Raw genomic sequence first — 20,185 nt, 5'->3', positions numbered from 1 at the left:
TAGCTTTGTGTACTACTTGATTTTTACTATTAGGTTTTGTTTTTTTTGTTGTTTTTTTTTTTTTCCGGTGGCCGCCCCCGGGCCCGCGCGGCCACCCCTGGGACAGGCGCCGGCGGGCCACAGACCCCCCGCTCGGCACACCCGCCTCCACGGTTCCCACCCACGCTCCCCGGACCCCGTCTCAGCCCAGAGGGGACGAGTCCCCCCCCCCGGCGGTGAACGGGGAGGAGGCGGGAACCGAAGAAGCGGGGTGCGCGCAGCAGGGACACGCGCCTCTCCTAAGACCCGCGCCTCCCCCAAGACCCGCCCGTGGTCGGCGGGATGGACGGAGGGCGCCGAACGCGCACGCCCTGCCGGGCCCCCGCGCGCGCGCGCGCGGACAAACCCTTGTGTCGAGGGCTGACTTTCAATAGATCGCAGCGAGGGAGCTGCTCTGCTAGGTACGAAACCCCGGGTTTCTTTTTTTATTATTATTATTGAGGCTTTTTTTAATTAAGATTTTTTTTTTTTTTTGAGACATTCTCGCTCTGCGGCCCAGGCTGGAGTTAGAATGGTGATCATTAAAAAGTCAGGAAGCAACAGATGCTGGAGAGGATGTGGAGAAATAGCAACACTTTTATACTGTTGGTGGGAGTGTAAATTAGTTCAACCACTGCAGAAGACAGCGTGGCGATTCCTCAAGGATCTAGGACTAGAAATACCATTTGACCCAGCGATCCCATTACTGGGTATACATGCAAAGGATTATAAATCATTCTACTATAAAGACACATGCACACGTATATTTATTGTGGCACTATTCACAATAGCAAAGACTTGGAACCAACCCAAATGCCCATTAAGGATAGGCTGGATAAAGAAAATGTGGCACATATATGCCATGGAATACTATGCAGCCATAAAAAAGAATGAGTTCATGTCTTCTGCAGGGACATGGATGAAGCTGGAAACCATCATTCTCAGCAAACTAACACAAGAACAGAAAACCAAACACCACATGTTCTCACTCATAAGTGTGAGCTCAACAATGAGAACACATGGACACGGGGAGGGGAACATCACACACCGGGGCCGATCGGGGGGGTAGGGGTCTAGGGGAAGATAGCATTAGGAGAAATAACCTAATGCATGCAGGGCTTAAAACCTAGATGATGGGTTGATAGGTGCAGCGAACCACCATGGCACGTGTATACACCTATGTAACAAACCTGTACGTTCTGCACATGTACCCTAGAACTTAAAGTATAATAAAAAAAAAAAGAATTAATTTGATTCAATTCAGAGAATCTGGAGTTGGTGCTTTCCCATCATTGATACGTGTGCACCCTAAATACAAATATACATATAACTCATATTGAAGAGACAGATGATGTATTTATCTTCTCAACCAATTATACTAAAAGCTGTTTTAATAAGGCACAATTCTGATCAATAACTTATATTATCAGTTGACTTAAGACTACATTATCCAGAAAACAATTACCTGATAGCAGTCTCCTTTAAGATTGTCTAAGACATCGCCACACGTTTTTCGCATGTATTTCTTACACCCATCAATCACCATTTGGTCAATGTCCGAAACAGGTTAAGGAGAATTTGGGTATATCAAAGAATTCTGAAATAGTAATACTTTAAAGAAAGGGTTAAGACAAAGGTTTTATAATACTAACTTGGGTATCACAAATTTAACAAAATGATGAATGAGGCAGTGACTTTATTTTCACACTAAGGACACTCAAAAGGAACTTAATCTTCTTTTCTCCTCATGAGATGGCTTTAGAGAAGCCATTTTGGAAATCACTGGGCAGCAGACACAGTATCAAAGTCCTTTGCTCTTTAATCCTCAACTAGGTAGATTATTTGTTTGTTTGTTTTTGAGACAGAGTCTTATTGTCGCCCAGGCTGGAGGGAAGTGGCACAATCTCGGCTTACTGCAACCTCTGCCACCTCGGGTTCAAGCAATTCTCCTGTCTCAGCTTCCCGAGTAGCTGGGATTACAGGTGCCCGCCACCATGCCTGGCTAATTTTTGTAATTTTAGTAGAGACAGGGTTTCGCCATGTTGATCAGGCTGGTCTTGAACTCCTGACCTCAGGTGATCCACCCACCTCGGCCACCCAAAGTGCTAGGATTACAGGCATGAGCCACTGCGCCCAGCTGATTATTTCTTTGTTGATGGCCACAAAAAAGGGTACTGTTACTAAATTGTCTGTTCAAGGCAGTCTAGGTAACACATTTGCCTCTAGTCTGGAGTAACATTAATTTGAGTTGTGAGACACTAAAGGAAGGAAGGAAACAAAAGAAGCCCACTGAACTTGTTCTCTTATACAACAAAGGATATCTCTACCATAGTGACCATCTTTGGTTTTAGTTTGACTATTTCACACAATATGCCTCCGTCTCCACCTCCCAGAATGAGTACATCTTTGCCAGTGTAATCTTCTTTGCCACTGCCCATGATGGCCCGGGTATATGCCAAATCACTCTCTGCCAAATCTAGGGAGGAGAAATAGATCCAAATGGTGAGTCTATCTTAACACACAAACCACCTGGCCCCACCACACTGAAGAGCTAGACCAAAATGTAAATTTTTCATTTTCAATTTTTTAAAACTGTGAACAATTTGCAAGCTTTTTTTCCATTGAGGACTTTTTCATCAACCCTGATCATCTGACACCTAATGGACATTAGTCAGCGGGAAGAAAATCCAGCCTTAAAAATGTGTCAACATACCGAATAACTAAAAGCAATTACATCTTTACAAATGAAATAATATGACGTCGGTGAGCTGCTTCAAAATAATATGAGAGGGACAAAGTAGACTGGGGTTTAGGTAAAATAAGACTGGCTAGGAGTTGGTAATTGTTCACACTCGATGGTAAGTACATGTGGGTTCATCACACTAGTTTGTCTACTTAGGTTTGAATTGTTCTGTAACAAAAAGGTTTTTTTTTAAATATGCAAATGCATTTTCTTTTGAAATACAATCCAAATACTCATCACTAAGGAAGCAATGTCAAGACAAAGTTTATGTGAAAGCCCAGATAATCCACGGGTTAATATGACATAAATGTCATCTCAAAAACCAGCAGTGTCAAAAACAAACTCAAATCCACAACAGCAGTAACTGTCAGGAAAACGCCATCATTCAACACTTCACCACTTTGTTACACGATCGGGGCAGGGATGGAATACTTACTGACATCCCCACTAAGGATGAGAATATTTCCAAACTGCTTCGAGTGTAGAATTTTTATATTTTGATAAGGTGAATCTTCGTCATACACCACTTCATCTATGTCATATTCAACCAGGCGCCCATCGGCGGTGGGCCAATATCTGTCAATGGCTCCTCCTCGCACTATGGGTGGTAATCTGGAAAAAGAGAAAAACAGAAATGTACCTTACTAGAACACTGCCTTACAAGTGGACCTGGGATGAAGAGTGTGCAAAAGAAAGCCACATGACTGCCGACTTTTGACAAGCACAAAACGAATCCAAAGCTTGGGCTTTTAGTTTTATATAATCACGGCCACCACCAAATGTTGACAACTATTGTACACAGTTCACTTTTTAAAAAATCCTGCCATGCTTTAGATTTTCTCTAACAAAAAGCTGAAGGAGAAGATGGCCACTGCACACTTCGTATTTCAAATGCTCCAGCAGCATCTGTCTCTTAAGACTATCTACATAACTACATTGACATCACCATATTTACACCAGTTCACATGGGTATGATATGGTTATCTAGTACAGAGTCCATCTTCAAGTGTCCCCAGTTATGCCAGTTATGTCCTTTATAGATGTTCTGCTCTTGAATAAAGGCTCATACACTGCATTTCCCTATTTTTTTTTCTTTTTTATCCTCATGTAACGTAGAATTTTTTTTTTTGTACTGGTATGTTTCATGACATTGATATCTCAAAGTACAGACCAGCTATTCTGCTGAAAAATGACTCATGGGTTTACCTGATAATCTCTCACTCTTCATGGTTAGAATCAGGTTGACATATATTACACAGGCATGACATTGGGAACACAAGATGTGTATCTGTCCTATTATTGGTGATGCTAAGTCTGTGATCACTTGGTTAAAGTGGTATTCATGGGATCTCTCCATTTGCAAAGGTACCTTTTCACCCTCTGAAATTACTAAGCAGGCTGTGGGGTGGTCCTCTGAAACTAGGTAAAAGTCTTCACCCCCACCCCCCAACAAACCTTTACCAGTGGTTTTAACATGCAGAAGATTCTGGCCTGAACCAGTTACTACTAGAGAGGCTGCAAAATGATGATTTTTTCATTCATTCTTTTGTAAATACCCAGTATTTTTCACAGGATGAATGTACTAGAAGGTACCAGCAGAGGACACTAAATGACAGGAAAAAACAGACCTGGAAAAGGGGCTTGGCAAGTCTAACCCAAACACAAAGAAAAGGAGAGCTCACTGCATACATAACACAACTGCGTGAGTCATGTGTTCTCAAACACAGTAGTGTTCAACATTAAAACGCCACGATGTACAGCTGTAGACATGTAAAATGCTGGGATATGTGGCCTGACTTACTCTTATGAGTCTCTTTCCCTTCCCTGCTCACCAGCTTCCAAGAGTACAGTCTAAAACTGTTACAAGTTAACGAGGCTTTCTATGAGGGAATACTAACATCTATAAAGAACACCGAGATTGAAAAGGCAAACTCCCACAAATTCATGTCATCCTGACAACTCTTGATTTAACCACTTCTTCACCTTCCATGTGAACAAATTCAGCTTTCAGAATGTGAGGCATTCTAGGGGGTTTTTCTTGTAAATTGTAAAATGTGAAGCACCAATCAGGACAACTGCTAGAGAGCAGGCAAACAGGACTTGGAAGAAGCCTCTTCCACCCCTGGCTGATGGTGGGGAGTGAGGTGAGAGTGAGCCACCCATAGCACTGGATGAAAGACCAAGTCACTCACTTCCAGGGGAGGAAGAGTACCCTCTCCTTGACACCAGCCACCTATCAGCAATTACTGCACTACAGACAAACCCACTGAAAACAAACAGTGCCTGTTCTCAATTGTGTCAATAGTGCCTTGGCTAAGGCGAAGAGCTCTTTCCTACATTGTAACACTATGGTTTTTTTTTAAAGACTGGCAAAGAAAGAAGGATCTTAACAGGATGTAAATGCCATTACCCTGATGAAGTGCTCAACCTAGCATTAAAGGGCATCTCCCTGGTAGCCCTGTAACGGGCTACCAGGAGGTACTATGGAGCCCCCTACCAAACTCGTTTCAATCTTCACTGCTGAAAAATGAAACTGGACTATACCAATTCAGGTAGATTATAGCCCAGGCCTTCGGTATACTATGTAAATTGCAAGAACCTTTTAAAATCAAAGTTAATTTCTGTGACCTTGTTTTCTTGTTCCTTTTCACTTGAAAGTAGAAAACAAAAATAAATTCAAGTACATCCCATAAGTCAAAAATTCAGACTTATCAAAGGGGAATAATTTCAGATAATGTTACTGGGTTATTTGTTAATGATTCAATCTCTAACATTTAACCTCTGATCTTTATTCTTCAGATAAAAAAAAAAAAAGGATAGCAATCCTTGTCCTTTTGAGGCCAGTAACAAAGGGTTTACAACAAGGTATTCCCAATTTCTAGCTCTCGTCAACCTTATTTCATGAAAATAAAAACTGTGACAAGCATAAGAAAAGTATTTTGAAGATCTAAAGCTTAACTCCACTCTTAGAAAACTCCTATACCAAAAAAAGAAAAGAACCAGACTTCTCATGAATGCTGAAGCCCATAAATGTATTCCGTTTACTCACTCCTAGAGGTAACTGATAAAAATCAGACCACATTTTGATGTGGACCAATTCATTATCATAAAGTTAAGACCCTTTCTGACAGTGGGGAACCTGTTCATTGCAAATGGGTGCAGATAAGGAAAACCCTGCAAACAGGAAAAGACGAAATGTGCAAAAAGTGGTATGGGTATACGGGTGTGGATGTGTTTTTAAAGGAAGGTGAAGGGTGAGAGACATGGCTGGGGACCCTAAACTGAGCCTGGATGCTCCAAAAGAGCCTCAGTGCTCTAACAGATCTCAAAAAAATAGACAGTTCTATACTGTGGCGTCTTCTTTTCACTTTCAGTTTCCTGCCTTCCTCTTTAACTACAGGAGGTTAAACAATTACCTAGTTATCTTACATCTGCTCTGGAGCTTTCTTGTGGGCTGATCAAACCTAGTGTGGTGAGTAATTAAGTACTTAAACACCCTAACGCTTGCCAGTAAGGATTCCTTCTTCTGGAAAGTGCCATGAACTGGAGGAACCTGTATTTCGGTTGCTCAGCAGTGAGGAAGTCCCTCTGTGTTGGTCTCTGCAACTATGAGGTTAATTTTATGAGCAAGGAAGACCGGCCTTCTATGCCTTAAGGCCTGATGAGGATCCACCAAGGCAGGGCAAGAGTAAATTGTCCCGCATTTACAAGCTGTGTATCCAAAGCACTTCTTAATTCCCATGATATACCAGACACTAGTTCCTTCCCACGATGTCCAAATTGTATTCTTTTAAAATCTGACACCACTGGCAAACACTTCGGCAGTGTCCGATAGAAATTTGGATGATGAAAATGTTCCTTAGTTGTACTGTCCCACATGGCAGGCATTAACCACTAGCTATTGTGACTAAGGAACTGAATTATTATTATTTTTTTTTTTTTTTTTTTTTCCGAGACGGAGTCTCGCTCTGTCCCCCAGGCTGCAGTGCAGTGGCGCGATCTCGGCTCACTTCAAGCTCCGCCTCCGGGGTTCACGCCATTCTCCTGCCTCAGCCTCCTGAGTAGCTGGGACTACAGGCGCCCGCCACCACGCCCGGCTACTTTTTTTTTTTTTTGTATTTTTAGTAGAGACGTGTTAGCCAGGAAGGTCGCGATCTCCTGACCTCATGATCCGCCCGCCTTGGCCTCCCAAAGTGCTGGGATTACAGGCTTGAGCCACCACGCCCGGCCTGAATTGTGTATTTTAATTAACTTTAAATAGCCATGTGCGGCTAGTGCCCATCCCACTGGATAGGGAGAGCTTCATTTTCCTCATGATCACTTGAAAATAACCTGCCTATGGCAGCTTAAAGTTGGTGGCCTATCAATTCTTAGTATCTTGGAAAGTTTTCTTCTTTGAAAGCCTTGAGGGAAATTTTCTTATCACCCCACCCTGTCGGAAGTCTCTTAAAATTGCTTAACTTTACTCTGGGGCCTAGAGCCTGAAGGAGAAAAAGTGACCTTTTCTCTTTCCTGGAAGGGTTGAAGTCAGGTTTTTGTTTTGTTTTGTTTTGAGACGGAGTTTCACTCTGTTGCCCAGGATGGAGTGCGGTGGTGCGATCTCAGCTCACTGCAACCTCTGCTTCCCGGGTTCAAGCGATTCTCCTGCCTCAGCCTCCTGAGAAGCTGGGATTACAAGCACGTACCACCACGCCCAGCTAATTTTTCTATTTTTAGTAGAGACGGGGTTTCACCCATGTTGGTCAGGCTGGTCTCAAACTGAAGTCAGGAGTTTTCTAGCTCCCTCTGATGAGGTGGCAGCTCTACCTGGGTCTCCACTCGACGCAGTTCCAACTCCTTGGAGTTGGTCCATAACCCCTTTCTGCCTTAGTTTCATTTTACCTAGCATTTCTGTGTGTGCATCCATGCACATGTATGTTCATACACTGTCTTGTTTTGGTGTGAGGGGCCCAGCAGTTCAGTTCACCATGTTGCTAGAAGGAGGTGCTGAGTTTGATCTTTCCCATATCTTAAGCAGACACTACTGGGGACAACACCGCCATTCTGATTTTTTTTTTTTTTTTTTTTTTTTTTTTTGAGACAGTCTCATTGTGTCACCCAGGCTGGAGTGCAACGGTGTGATCTCGGATCACTGCAACCTCTGCCTCCTGGGTTTAGGCCATTCGCATGCATGAGCCTTTCAAGTAGCTGGAATTACAAGCATGCACCACCACGCCCAGCTAATTTTTGTATTTTTAGTAGAGACGGTGTTTTGCCATGTTGGCCAGGCTGGTCTCAAACTCCTGACTTCAAGTGATCCGCCTGCCTCAGCCTCCTAAATTGCTGGGATTACAGATGTGAGCTACCGTGCCCAGCCAACTATGATTGTTTCAATCGATTAAATATAAAAGGACATTCAAGAGTGGACTTACCGTTTCACCCGTCCAGTACTGTCCTGACTCAATTCTTTCATTCTTTCTTCTACTTTGTTCAAAATCTACAATTAAAAGAAAAATCAATGGGCTTGTAGAATAAGCTGCATGGAAGAGCTAAATTACAGACCCAACGACTGAGGCCGTGTTGACAGAGCTGTGCAAGATTGACCTGTCCCTCCTCCTACCCTCTAGCAGCCTGTAGACGCCTGGCCCAATTCCACTCTCCCATACCAACTATCCTTTCATGTTGCTGACCTAACCTTAGTGTAAGTTAGCAACAAAATAACATGGAAGAGGAAGGCTAAAGGGTACTGCAGCTATAAAATCCCAGTTAAAGGTTTTCTATTCCCTCCAGTGGAAAATAAGATTACTCATACTAAGGCAGTTAAAAGGGAACGCTGACACCCAGGTTCCTAAAAACAACTAAACAACTACTTCTATTCTAAAACCACTTATGTGGAGGGAGGAAAGTTTAAAATTAACTGGAAAGTAAGCAATGAAGAGAAAATTATTTTAACACTAAGCTAAGCAGATACTATGATCCTTAAACACTGAGGAAATGAAAGTGAAAAACCGACACTGTCGATCTCTTCTTTGCCTTGCGCATCACCATCATAACTCTGAAGGTCCAGCAACACCAATCCATGTGGGTAAATTCTCAAATTGGCAAAGCTACAAAGGAAAATATAATTTTAAGCTTAAGAATTATATCGGGGCATTAAAAAAAAAGATAGAGAGATGTCACCCAATTAAAAGACCACTGCTCTTTATTTCCCTAAAAGTATACAGTTAACCTTTTTTGCTTTCTTACTAGGGCTGTGTCTTGCGGGGAGAAACTCCCAATCATTTGTGGAAGGTTTAGAAGGCATTACCAAATGTTAAGGTTTTCAAAACTGGTTCTTGGGCCCAAAAAGTCATTCAGTAGCAGTTCTGTGAATCTAGTTTTTAAAAAGGTTCTCTAGGTAATTTTGCCAGGTTTAGTAACTACTGCCTTAAGAGGAAGGGAGTGTGGAGAAGGGTAAACTGGTTTCTCTCAATTAACCTTCAGAGTTCAAACCAGAGCCATTTTTTCCTAACTGCAGGCTGGTGGTAGGTAAATTAATTTAGTAGGCACTCTGGAAAATCCAGGCCAACTGCCTGCAAACCTAATCCATCCCACAGTATGTTTTTGTAAAGCCTGCAGGCTAAGAATGGTTTACATTTTTAAAGATTTTAAAAAACGTGACAGCAACCTTTACACAAAATTTTCTGACCACCCCATTTTCTTTTTTAATGAAATAAACATATTTGAGTGTATCACATGTGCTAAGATGTATTTGATGAAACTTTTGTTTCAGTTATATGCTTTTTTTTTTTTTTCTGAGATGGAGTCTCGCTCTGTCTTGCCCAGGCTGGAGTGCAAGTGACATGATCTTGGCTCACTGCAGCCTCCACCTCCTGGGTTCAAGCGATTCTCCTGTCAGCCTCCCAAGTAGCTGGGACCACAGGCGTGTCCCACCACACCTGGCTAATTTTGTATTTTTAGTAGAGACGGGGTTTCACCGTGTTGGCCAGGTGGGTCTCGAACTCCTGACCTCAGGTGATCCACCTGCCTCGGCCTCCCAAAGTGTTGAGATTACAGGTATGAGCCACCATGCCTGGCCTATGCATGTATTTGTTTTGCATTTACACAGATGTGTATTTCCAGGGTTATGATTACCTCCTACTATAAATAATAGGTAAAGAAATGTTTGAAAAATACTAAACTAGAAGATTAATTCTGTTCAGAGAATACAGATAGTGTGCTTGGATAAAAAAAAAAAAAACTAAAAATAATAAGCTAGGCATGGTGGCACAGGCCTGTAGTCCCAGCTACTTGGGAGGATGAGGCAGGAGGATTCCTTAAGCCCGGGAGGTCAAGGCCGCAGTGAGCCATGATCGCACCACTGCACTTCAGCCTGGGCGACAGAGTGAGACTCTGCCTCTATAAAAAATTTAAAATAAAACTAAACTAGTTAATTTTTCACCTTCAGCCCTTAAGTGACCTCAAAAATCAAGTTCTTGCCCAGAGTCCACAAACTCTTCTACACCAGAATGAGAGGATCATCTTTCCTTTCCCTCCTTCACCAGCAGCAGAGAGGAGAGGGGGAAGGAACAACAGAGAAGTAAGGTCCCCTTTATCCACTTGGGTGGTTGTAGCATGAACACAGAGAATGCTAGAAGGCAGTGTCAAGGATTAAGGTGCTCCTAGGGCTAAAACCAGAAATAGGAGGGGGGAAAATGTGCCCGGGGTCGGGGGGGCAGGGAATAGAGAACCTGAATAAAGGTGGCTCAGGTCCTTTCCCTAAGCCCATGCATGGGTAGGAGAGGTGAGGTTTCAGGACCCACCTCGGGGTGGGTACCAGTTGACCAAGAGAGAGAGGAAGGAGACCAAGTAGAAAACTCTTAAAAACTAAGCTGGCCAGGCGCAGTGGCTCATGCCTGTAATCCCAACACTTTGGGAGGCCCAGGCAGGTGGATGGCTTGAGCCAGGAGTTTGAGACCAGCCTGGGCAACATGGTGAAACCCTGTCTCTATTAAAAACACAAAATTATCTGGATGTGGTGGTGAGTGCCTGTAATTCCAGCCACTTGGAAGGCTGAGGTGGGAGAACTGTTTGAACCCGGGAGGCAGAGGTTGCAGTAAGCCAAGATTGCGCCACTGCACTCCAGCCCGGGCAACAGAGCAAGATTCGGTCTCAAAAACAACAACAACAACAACAAAAACCCTAAGCAGTTCATTTGGGGTTTTTGTTTTTATTGCTTTTCAAAGCAGTTTCCAAACAGCTCTTGTCACTCAAAAACCCCTTCTTTGGAAGAATTCTAAGTCTTCTGTACAACTGGAATTGGTGCCTATGGTAGAAACTTCAATAACTGTCACAGAGAGGTAGGCAGGGCCCAGCTGCAAAGGCCTTTAGGAGATAAGAAGTGCAACTTTTCACCTGGTGCTGGCTGAGGAGCCTGCCACCGGAGGCGGTGGATGACGAGTTCCAATTTGCTGTAGTCCCCAAAAGATGGACCACAGTAAAAACTGTCAGAGGCGGCAGGTACAGGGGGGGGCTGAGTGTAATCCTACAGGAGCCAGAGGGCTCTAGGACAGCTACAGCCTCTGCTTCCAAGAGACCATCCATCAACTGGGTCACAGCAGGGAAGAAAAGGACACAGGGGGGAGGAGGGTTTGGTGGTGGTGTTCATATGAGGAAGAAATCATCATCTTAGATACATTTGAGGTATCTACTAAACACACAGGGAGGTTTGCTACACAGTTAGAAATACAAGTCTGGGCTTGGGGAAGAAGGGGTTAGGATGTCTTTGAGAGGTATCAGAATAGGGAACACCAATTAATGCCACAGGGGTAGGCCATGGAGACTCATAGAGAGAATAGTGGAAGGGGCAGTGAGCTCAAAAAGTACAGGTTTCCCTCATCTCTAGGTCTCTGGAATATCATGGAGGTGGCTACTTCTTCCTTTAATAGAGAAACAAAGAGAGACAAAGTGGGACATTAAGGAAGCCACGTGGAATTCCAGTACTGGGTACCCACTGAGGTAACAGAATAAAAGCTATCGAAAATACCCCACCCTGGAGTTCACATTTTTATTTATTTTAATGTTTATTTCCATAGGCTATTGGGGAACGGGTGGTGTTTGATTACGTGAGTAAATTCTTTAGTGCCGATTCGTTAGATTTTGGTGCACTCATCACCTGAGCAGTATATACTGCACCCTATTACATTTCTAAATTAATAGTGCAAATTACTAAGAATCTTAATTAGTAGTTTTACATACTAAGCCAGTCCAGATATAATACAAACCAAGATTTAAGGAAATACCAAGAGCTCAACGCACTGGTTTCTTGTTATCAGTCATTTCTTAGTTTAGGTTTTCTTCTGCATTTTACCATGGTCTGCAGTAGCTGATAATCAGTCATAACAGTGCTACTCAAAGTGTGGTCAGCTGTCCAGCAGCATCAGCATCCCCCGGGAGCTTCCTGGAAATGGAATCTGGGCCCTGCCGCAGATCCACTTATTGCTTCAAGAACTCTTATGGTAGGGGCCCAGGGGATCATTGCCTGCCATTTCAAACTGCTTATGCCACCAGGGGTTCTTGGTCCTGGCCACATAGAACCACTGGGGCTTTGGAGAAATCCAGATGTCCAGGCCCTGTGACCTCAATTTCTGGGGGAAATGCCCAGGCACGAGTGTTTCGTGAAAGCTCTCCAGAATCAGAGCAGAGAAGGGACCTGGGCTCCCCGCAACCGTAATAACACACTTATTTCCAGAAATACCAGGCTCTAGGAGCCAGGAAGATGGCAAAGCACTGCTTGAGGCTCTGTGTGGGCTGCCCCTGGGGCCCTGCAGCACTGCTGCTGGCCATCCTAGAACAGGCACCCTCAATCTGCACCCACCCTACTTCAAGCTGAGCAAGGGCATCTGCAGCTCAGCATCCTGCAGAGAAGGCCCCGGCATGCCCCCTACGGGCCTCTGCTGCAAACTAGTGGGTCCCCACAGGTGGTGGGCACCCCAACCAACCCATCCATCTGGACCCCAGCCCCTCCGATATCATCTCTGCTGACCAGAGACCTGAAAAACACTAAGATAAGCAGCATCCTATGGTAAATCTTACTCCAGGGACTTAAGAGGCTGAGTTCTACCATAAACTTTTTACTCCAGGGAGTTGACCTACCGCTTGCATGAGCCCAATGAGCGATCCTGCCCGTCTTACTACTACGCTGAAGTCCCCGCCAAGAGCGGGGCTCACCAGCCACTTCAGGGTGCAAACATTAGCAGGAGCCCTCACTGAGTCTGCACACCACTCCCTGGGTGCGTACCTGTAATGACACTCATCTACCTCATGAACTATTCACGTCACTCCCTTCAAAACATCACCTGCAGCTGCCCTTGGGGGAGTCAGCCACAAAACTTTTCCTGGGCTGCCTCCCTTATGCCCACTCTGGGCATAAGTCTTAACAAAATCTTGTCTGGGAAACATGTTTGGCCTCCTGTCAATCTCTATATACATGAGAGCTTAAGAACCTGTGGTCAGTAACGCTACCAGGAGATTCTGATGTGCAGCTAGGGTTGAGAAGCACCAAGTTCCAGTCCCATCCTAAAAGATGTCAAAGGAGAAAAAAAAATGCCGGATGCCACCCCCATCCTCCACTCTGTCACCCTCTCTGCTCATAAGTGACCAGATATGAAGAATAGCACTGGAGACTGCTCACCTGCCGTTCTTGTTTGTGTAGGTTGCTAAATAGCCATGGTCCTGCCAGGTGTGCACCGACTCTGCCATCCCCTGCTCCTGGAAAATGGACTGGAGGCCTTTCAGAATGGTCTCACCATCAGCTGGAGAACAAGGGGAAGAAGGCAAAATGGTCAGAAAGAAACGTTCAGAAGGAAGGCCAATGAGGCACAGTTTGAGGACTGAGCTTAAAAAAGAAAAAAAAAAAAAACCTGAACAAAGTTGTCCGTGTCACTTATCCCTTGTCATGACGAGCAATAAACATTCTCCACCCTCCAAGGAAAGGCGACGCAGACCACCAGTTTACACGATGGTAAGAACACAAAAGCCGACCGACCACAAATAGCTGTGCCAAGGATGTCGACATATTCAGCCTAGAGGCAGCATAACAAAATATTCACCCTAAGCAGAAATTAAAGAAATGCAAATAAATGCAAGCACAACAAATGAGACTCCACACTTCAGGTTAAATAAATTAATGAGGACACACGGTACTAGAAAGGGGATACCTGTCCACTGCTGATGAGTAATATAAATGACAAGCTTTTTTTTTTCCCATGTTTTACGAAAAGGATGTGCTGCTTTTATAACTGGAAAAAAATATCCAACAGTAATCCTCAGTAACATAGCTCTAAATGGTAGAAACTGGACAACGATTTCATATGGGACAATCTGCTGGCTTGTGGGTCTCCCCACCCCACCCCCATGGTCCCAGAAGCCAATCCTCCTGTCTCCCATCCTGTCCAGTGTCCTACTCCCAAAAGTGCAATCAGTGTTCCCAGGTAAAGTACATTAACCTCCACAGGTTCGCCTGAAGCCAGGATCTTCAAGAACATCCAATATTACAATACTTAGAATAAGGGGTAAATGCAATTTTTTCTTCTCTAGTTCTATCTACAAAGCAGGCATTCCCTAATAAATATAAAACAAAGAACCAAGATATGACAAGAGGAACTACTCTTTACTTTCCCACCAGTCCTCTGAAGGCTGGCTCCTCTGAGGGGAAAAACAGCCTGGTAAATATCAAAATGAAGCATCTCTGTGACCTGAACAGAGGTAAAAGTAAAAAACAAAGAGTCACAGCTGATTGCAGTGTGATTTGCCAAGAAAATTACATTAGAATTTCTGCCACAAACTAAGTAGTGCTGAAACTAGAACTGGGAAGTTAAGGATTTTTTCACTATGCAAAAAGAGTCTATCTCTAGCAACTTAGAACTGTGTTCCCAAGGCCACTGAATGAAGGCTACAAACGGGGAGTTTAGAGGCCAAAGTGGACAGATATGACTTATTCTGGCCTGCACAGACTTTTTTTTTGAGACAGGATCTCCCTCTGTCGCCCAGGTAGAAATGCATTGGCGCAATCTCGGCTCACTGCAACCTCTGCTTCCTGGGATTAAGTGATCCTCTTGCTTCAGCCTCCCAAGTAGCTGGGACTACAGGTGCAAACCACGATGCCCAACTAATTTTTATTTATTTGTTTTTTATTTATTATTTATTTATTTATTTTGAGACAGAGTCGGGCTCTGTAGCCCAGACTGGAGTGCAGCGGTGTGACCTTGGCTCACTGCAAGCTCCGCCTTCCAGGTTCACACCATTCTCCTGCCTCAGCCTCCTGAGTAGCTGGGTCTACAGGCGCCCGCCACCACACCCGGCTTTTTTTTTTTTTTTTTTTTTTTGTATTTGTAGTAGAGATGGGGTTTCACCGTGTTAACCAAGATGGTCTCGATCTCCTGACCTTGTGATCCGCCCGCCTTGGCCTCCCAAAGTGCTGGGATTACAGGCGTGAGCCACTGCACCCGGCCCATGTCCAACTAATTTTTGTACATTTTTGGTAGCGATGGGGTTTCACCATGTTGCCCAGGCTGGTCTCAAACTCCTGAGCTCAAGCAATCCACCTGCCTCAGCCTCCCAAAGTGCTGGGATTACAGGCGTGGGCCACCGCACCCAGTCCCTGCACAGACTTTTTAAAAGTGTAAATTCGTTGCCATTTAAAAATCAGAAGATTTCACCCTCTCCCACTGTAGTGGGTATAATGGTGGCACCAAAAAGATATATCCACATCTTAATCTCCAGAACCTGGGGATGTGACTTTCTTTGGAAAACGGTCTTTGTAGATGTAATTAAGGATCTTGAGATAAAAGCATCTGGATTATCCAGGTACCCAGACCCTAAACCCAATGACAAGTGCCCTTATAAGTGACAGAAGAGAAGATACAGGGAGAAAAGGGGGCAGGTGACATAAGACGGAGGCAGACATTGGAGTGATTAAGAGCCACACGCCAAGCCCAGGACAGCCAGAAGCGCGCCAGAAGCTGAAGAGGCTTCTGGGGAAGCATGGGCCTGTCACGTTTTGATCTGGAACTTCTGGCCTCCGGAATTGTGAGAGAATACATCTCTGCCATTGTAAGCTATCCAATTTGTAGTACTTTGTTACAGCAACCCTAAGCAAGCTAATACACCTGCCCAAAATTCGTTTTCACCTTTAACAATAGCAAACAGAATACTAAAAGTGGCAGTGAAAACATAATTTAATATTCAAAATTGCCAAACAGAGCAGTTGATAGCCCAGCCAAAACTCATGGACAACATCTGGAACAAAACTAAATGACAGAGTGTAACCCTAAATCCCCAAACAGGTATAGATAGCAATAAATGGGCCACAGCCCTGAGACCTGTGGGGTACCAGCAATTGAGAGAGGAAGAAGAGAAAAAGCAAAGGGACTTCAGACAGTCCTAAGAACTAGAGGAACCCCTTCCAAAAGTCACCAATGGGTGTTCACCCCCAGAGAAGTGGTTTCCTCCCCCTCAGAATGCAGGGGTCTGGCTAGCCAAAGTGAGGATGCAGCTGAAACTTGCAAGGACTTGGGTAGGGCTGGATGTCAGGGTGGTCAAGCCCTACGGGTGGCCAAAATGAAAGAGCCTCCCAGAAAAAGTCCCACATCAGGGAGGAACTACCAGTGCAGAATCCACGTCACACTCCCACAGCAGCACAAGCATCTATAAACACCGAGCAGCGGTGGCCCAATGAATCCTTAAGCTCTCATTTGTTCTTAGCAAAACTGTGCCTTTGGGAAAAGTCGTTTGGCAGAAAATAATCTAGCTTGCTTTGCTATTCTGAAATTGGTTTCAGGAAATTAAAAGTGAAGGTCTGAATTATATCCCCAGAACTGTAGCATTTAAGACTGAATTCTACTTCACTTAAAAAAGAAAAAAATCTGATTTCAAACTTGGTAAGATAAACCAACCTTGTTCAGTTTGTGTTTGTCACTGAAGCGTGGTTGGCCAGCCCACTGTGGAGGTGGCTTGAGTGTACTGAGCCAGGCAGAACTTTCCCTGAATCTGAAGAGCCATTCTGAAATTAAGCAATCCCTCCTTGGCTAGAACAGATGTTTTCTGTTTTGAAAGCATATAAAACAAATCATCACTCCTGGTAAACGGCCTCAAGATGGTTCAGTTGGCACATTACAAAACAGAACCCGAACCCCCATGCTGGTGAACGAACAATCTAGACAAGGCCACCTTGCATGTAATTGACCAGGCTGTGCCGTGAACGAGGACCCTGGCTTGGGTGGCTGAGCTGGGGTGAACCTCATCCCTTAGGCCAAGGAAAGGCGGTGTCTTTGTCTGATCTATGCAAAGGCTTTGACTGCTGGCCAAGCCCAGTGTAGTGGCCATCCCCTTTTTCTAACTGGCACAATTAACAGAAAGGCACCGTGTGGGCTAAAGAAAGTCCTCCGGCCAGGTTTCAAACTGAAGGAAAAACTACACAAGAAATCCGATTTGAAGTATTACTTGTTCCCACACTATAGGTTTACCAGCCAAGTTCAGTAAAAACAGGCCAAAGCTGAACGTGTTTCTGGAAGCTCATTTACCCACAAACCCTATTCACTTGTGTGGCCGCCTGGTCCCTGTGGGCATCTGAGTATGCTAGCCCTGCCAGGAAGGTATCTGCAGGGCCTTATATGGACACCACCATTTTGCCCACCATTCATCTCCCTTCATCCCCACCTTCTTCCCGATTTGGGGCCTCCCCTGTTACCCAGCCCTTGGGGAAGACACTCCAGGAAGGGGAGCTAGAGCTGAAAACTCCACAGTAGTATCTCTTTCCAAATCAGGGCTTTTAAAGTGAAAACAAAGCAAAAGCATGAGGTGGCTCACTTAGCCATCTTGATCCCACGTGCTCAATAAATGTTTGGTGGCAAATAAAAAATTATTTTACTTGGCTGAATTCATCATCCTTTATTACTATATCTTTGCAGAGGTTCAAGAACATCTAGACTAGTGGTTTACAATCCTAGCTGTGCATTATCATTCACCCAGGGAGGCCAGGCATGGTGTTTCACGCCTGTAATCCCAACACTTTAGGAGGTCAAGGCAGGAGGATCGCTTGAGCCCAGGAGTTCGAGACCAGCCTGGGCAACGTGGTAAAATCTGTCTCTACCAAAAATACAAAAATTAGCCGGACATAGTGGCACGCCCGTATAGTCCCAGCTACCCAGGAGGCTGAGATGGGAGGAACACCTTAGCCTGGGAGGTGAAGGCTGCAGTGACCCATGATTGTGCCACCTCACTTCAGCCTGGGCAACAGTGAGACCCTATTTCAAAAAAGTAAGTAATAATAATCACCTGGGGAGTTTTAAAAAATTCCAATGCCACACATTAGGCCAATTAAGTAGAAATGTGGGGTGGGCCCCAGGCATGAGTATTTTCAAAAGCTCCCTGGGAAATTCCAATGTCCAGCCACAGCTGAGAACCACTAATCTAAATCACCCAACACAAAAAAAGGAAAAGAAACCCCCTACCATTTCCATACCAGTTATACTCAACTCACCAAAAAGTTACAGAAAATGCTCAACAGAGGGGCTGAAAAAAGTTAGAACTCTTTACTAACTGAAGCCACGGATAACCTGTCACATGCCCCAGAAAATGCTTTGTAATTATTCCAAATTTCAGCCATTATGCCTGTCTATGGAACTTGTAAAATGACCAAACAAATCAGACTTGCTCTATCAGGGTTCCTTGATATCAGGGGTAAGGTCAACAACGTGGTAAGAAAGGCTGCCCTGTCTTTCACAGGACTTTGGTAACCCCAGCCATACCCATTAAATGTCAGGAATGCCCTTGCTTGTCAATAAAAGACCCCACACCCCAACTGCCCCAAGGGCAGGAGAGGGGCAATACAATCCCTTGAGAACTACTAGATGCTCTATACACAGGTGAAAAAGAGCCTGAGGTCAGAATGTACCCAAACTTGAGAACACAGGATAGCAACGTCATAAGTGTCCACAAATCAGAAGAAAATGTGAAGATAGATTCAAATGCTAAAAGAGCTCATCACACTACTTTGAAGGAGACACAGTCATCCAAACTAGGCCAATGTACTTCTTTGGCAGAAGTTCTCAGAAAATTCACTTCAATGGCCAGGCAAGAATAATACATTGTAACTAGTAGATCACTCAGCCTTCCAAAGCGCTCAGAAACACAGTGACCTCTCCCAAGGCAAAACATGTCCTCTGTCTACTGAACAATGCAATGTCCCCATTTCCAGCCCACTGCCTACTTTGTGTGTTTGTTCAACAACAACTTAAAATGAATAAACTGGTCCAAATTAAATACACCACTACTAAAGGAAGGGAAGGGAAGACAGGAAGGCAAAAAAAAGAATCAAGGCCTAAGCTTCACCCTCCTGCCTCATTTTCTACCAGGGAACCATTTATAGGCCCGTCTTGGAGAAACTCATTCTTCTGACCCTGAGCATCAGCTCCAGACGCCCAAAGCCCCAATCTGTGTATCTAGCTAGAACCTGCCTCCTGTGCAACTGCTCCCAGCACTGTTCCAATCACAAGTCTCAGATCAAAATCAGGCTTGTTACTTCCCTACTCTCATCGATGGTTACATCACCAGCCACTTAACATTGCCTGTAACAGCCCCCCCGCCCCCAAGCCTCCCACCAGAGCCTACCCCAACCAAACTCGCTGGCCAGGACTTTTCACTTACAGACCTAATTTCCTCATAAAGTAGAAACACTACTTTGTAGGGTTCCTGTATAGAACCCAGAATCAACGTCAGTTTCTTCCTTCCCTCATGGTCTTGTACTGCTATTTAATCACTGATCCATATGGTATGCAGCCCCGTGTGCATAAAGTAGATTAGCTGTACTAGCCAACCTTACTAGGCCAGGGAGTCACTCTGAATCAAAATTGAACCTGGCACAAAAAAAAAAAAAAAAAGACATGCATGTTATATTCCTGCTCCTCCTTCAGCTTTGCGAATCTAACAACCTCCTTAACAAACTAAATTCCATTAGAGGCTGCCCTAAGGAAATATGCAATTCTCACACATCCAGAAAAACAAAAAACAACAATAACAAAAAAACCTCTCTCTACTTGTGACCTTGGCTTGTGGCTGTTTTTTCAACTTCAAAAACTTTAGCTAAGAAAACTCAGGCCATGAGCACACGGGGTTTTCTGAAGGCTACACAACTCCAACTGTCTTGTGTGTGGTCACCACCCCTCCCCTCAGGCAGAGCCATCAGATTCGACAGGCCAGAGCCTTGACATTCTCCTCCGCAAAATGAGGCGGTTGGAACAGAAGATTTAGCTCTCTCATGGTCAAGGTCATGTATATTTTATCACAGTACAAACTGTATTAGCACGGTCATTTAAAATAAGCTTTTATTAATACAGAAAGAAGTAATATGTGTATTTTTAAAATTAGAAAATATAGGCAACGTGCAAAATAAATGTTTTCATTTCT

General features: G+C 44.3%; 1 protein-coding gene across 2 annotated transcripts in view; it reads right to left on the bottom strand.

Moving 5' to 3' along the window:
• SMS (spermine synthase) overlaps positions 1-20,185 on the bottom strand; it is a 57,996-nt gene that overhangs the window by 17,534 nt on the left and 20,277 nt on the right. Inside the window, exons 2-7 of one of the 2 annotated variants that reach the window (XM_055267553.2) lie at positions 13,413-13,533; positions 8,754-8,847; positions 8,173-8,237; positions 3,198-3,373; positions 2,340-2,494; positions 1,484-1,573 (exon numbers count right to left, since the gene is read on the bottom strand). In XM_055267553.2, the coding sequence (XP_055123528.1) occupies positions 1,484-1,573; positions 2,340-2,494; positions 3,198-3,373; positions 8,173-8,237; positions 8,754-8,847; positions 13,413-13,533 (701 nt within the window). The remainder of the gene's footprint in view (positions 1-1,483; positions 1,574-2,339; positions 2,495-3,197; positions 3,374-8,172; positions 8,238-8,753; positions 8,848-13,412; positions 13,534-20,185) is intronic. The other variant, XM_055267554.2, reaches the window with a different exon arrangement.

This window comes from Symphalangus syndactylus, chromosome X (genome assembly GCF_028878055.3).
Source record: "Symphalangus syndactylus isolate Jambi chromosome X, NHGRI_mSymSyn1-v2.1_pri, whole genome shotgun sequence".
In the NCBI taxonomy this organism is placed as follows: domain Eukaryota; kingdom Metazoa; phylum Chordata; class Mammalia; order Primates; family Hylobatidae; genus Symphalangus; species Symphalangus syndactylus.
The sequence above is the reverse complement of the archived record's forward strand: the minus strand, read 5'-3'. Positions and strand labels throughout refer to the sequence as shown.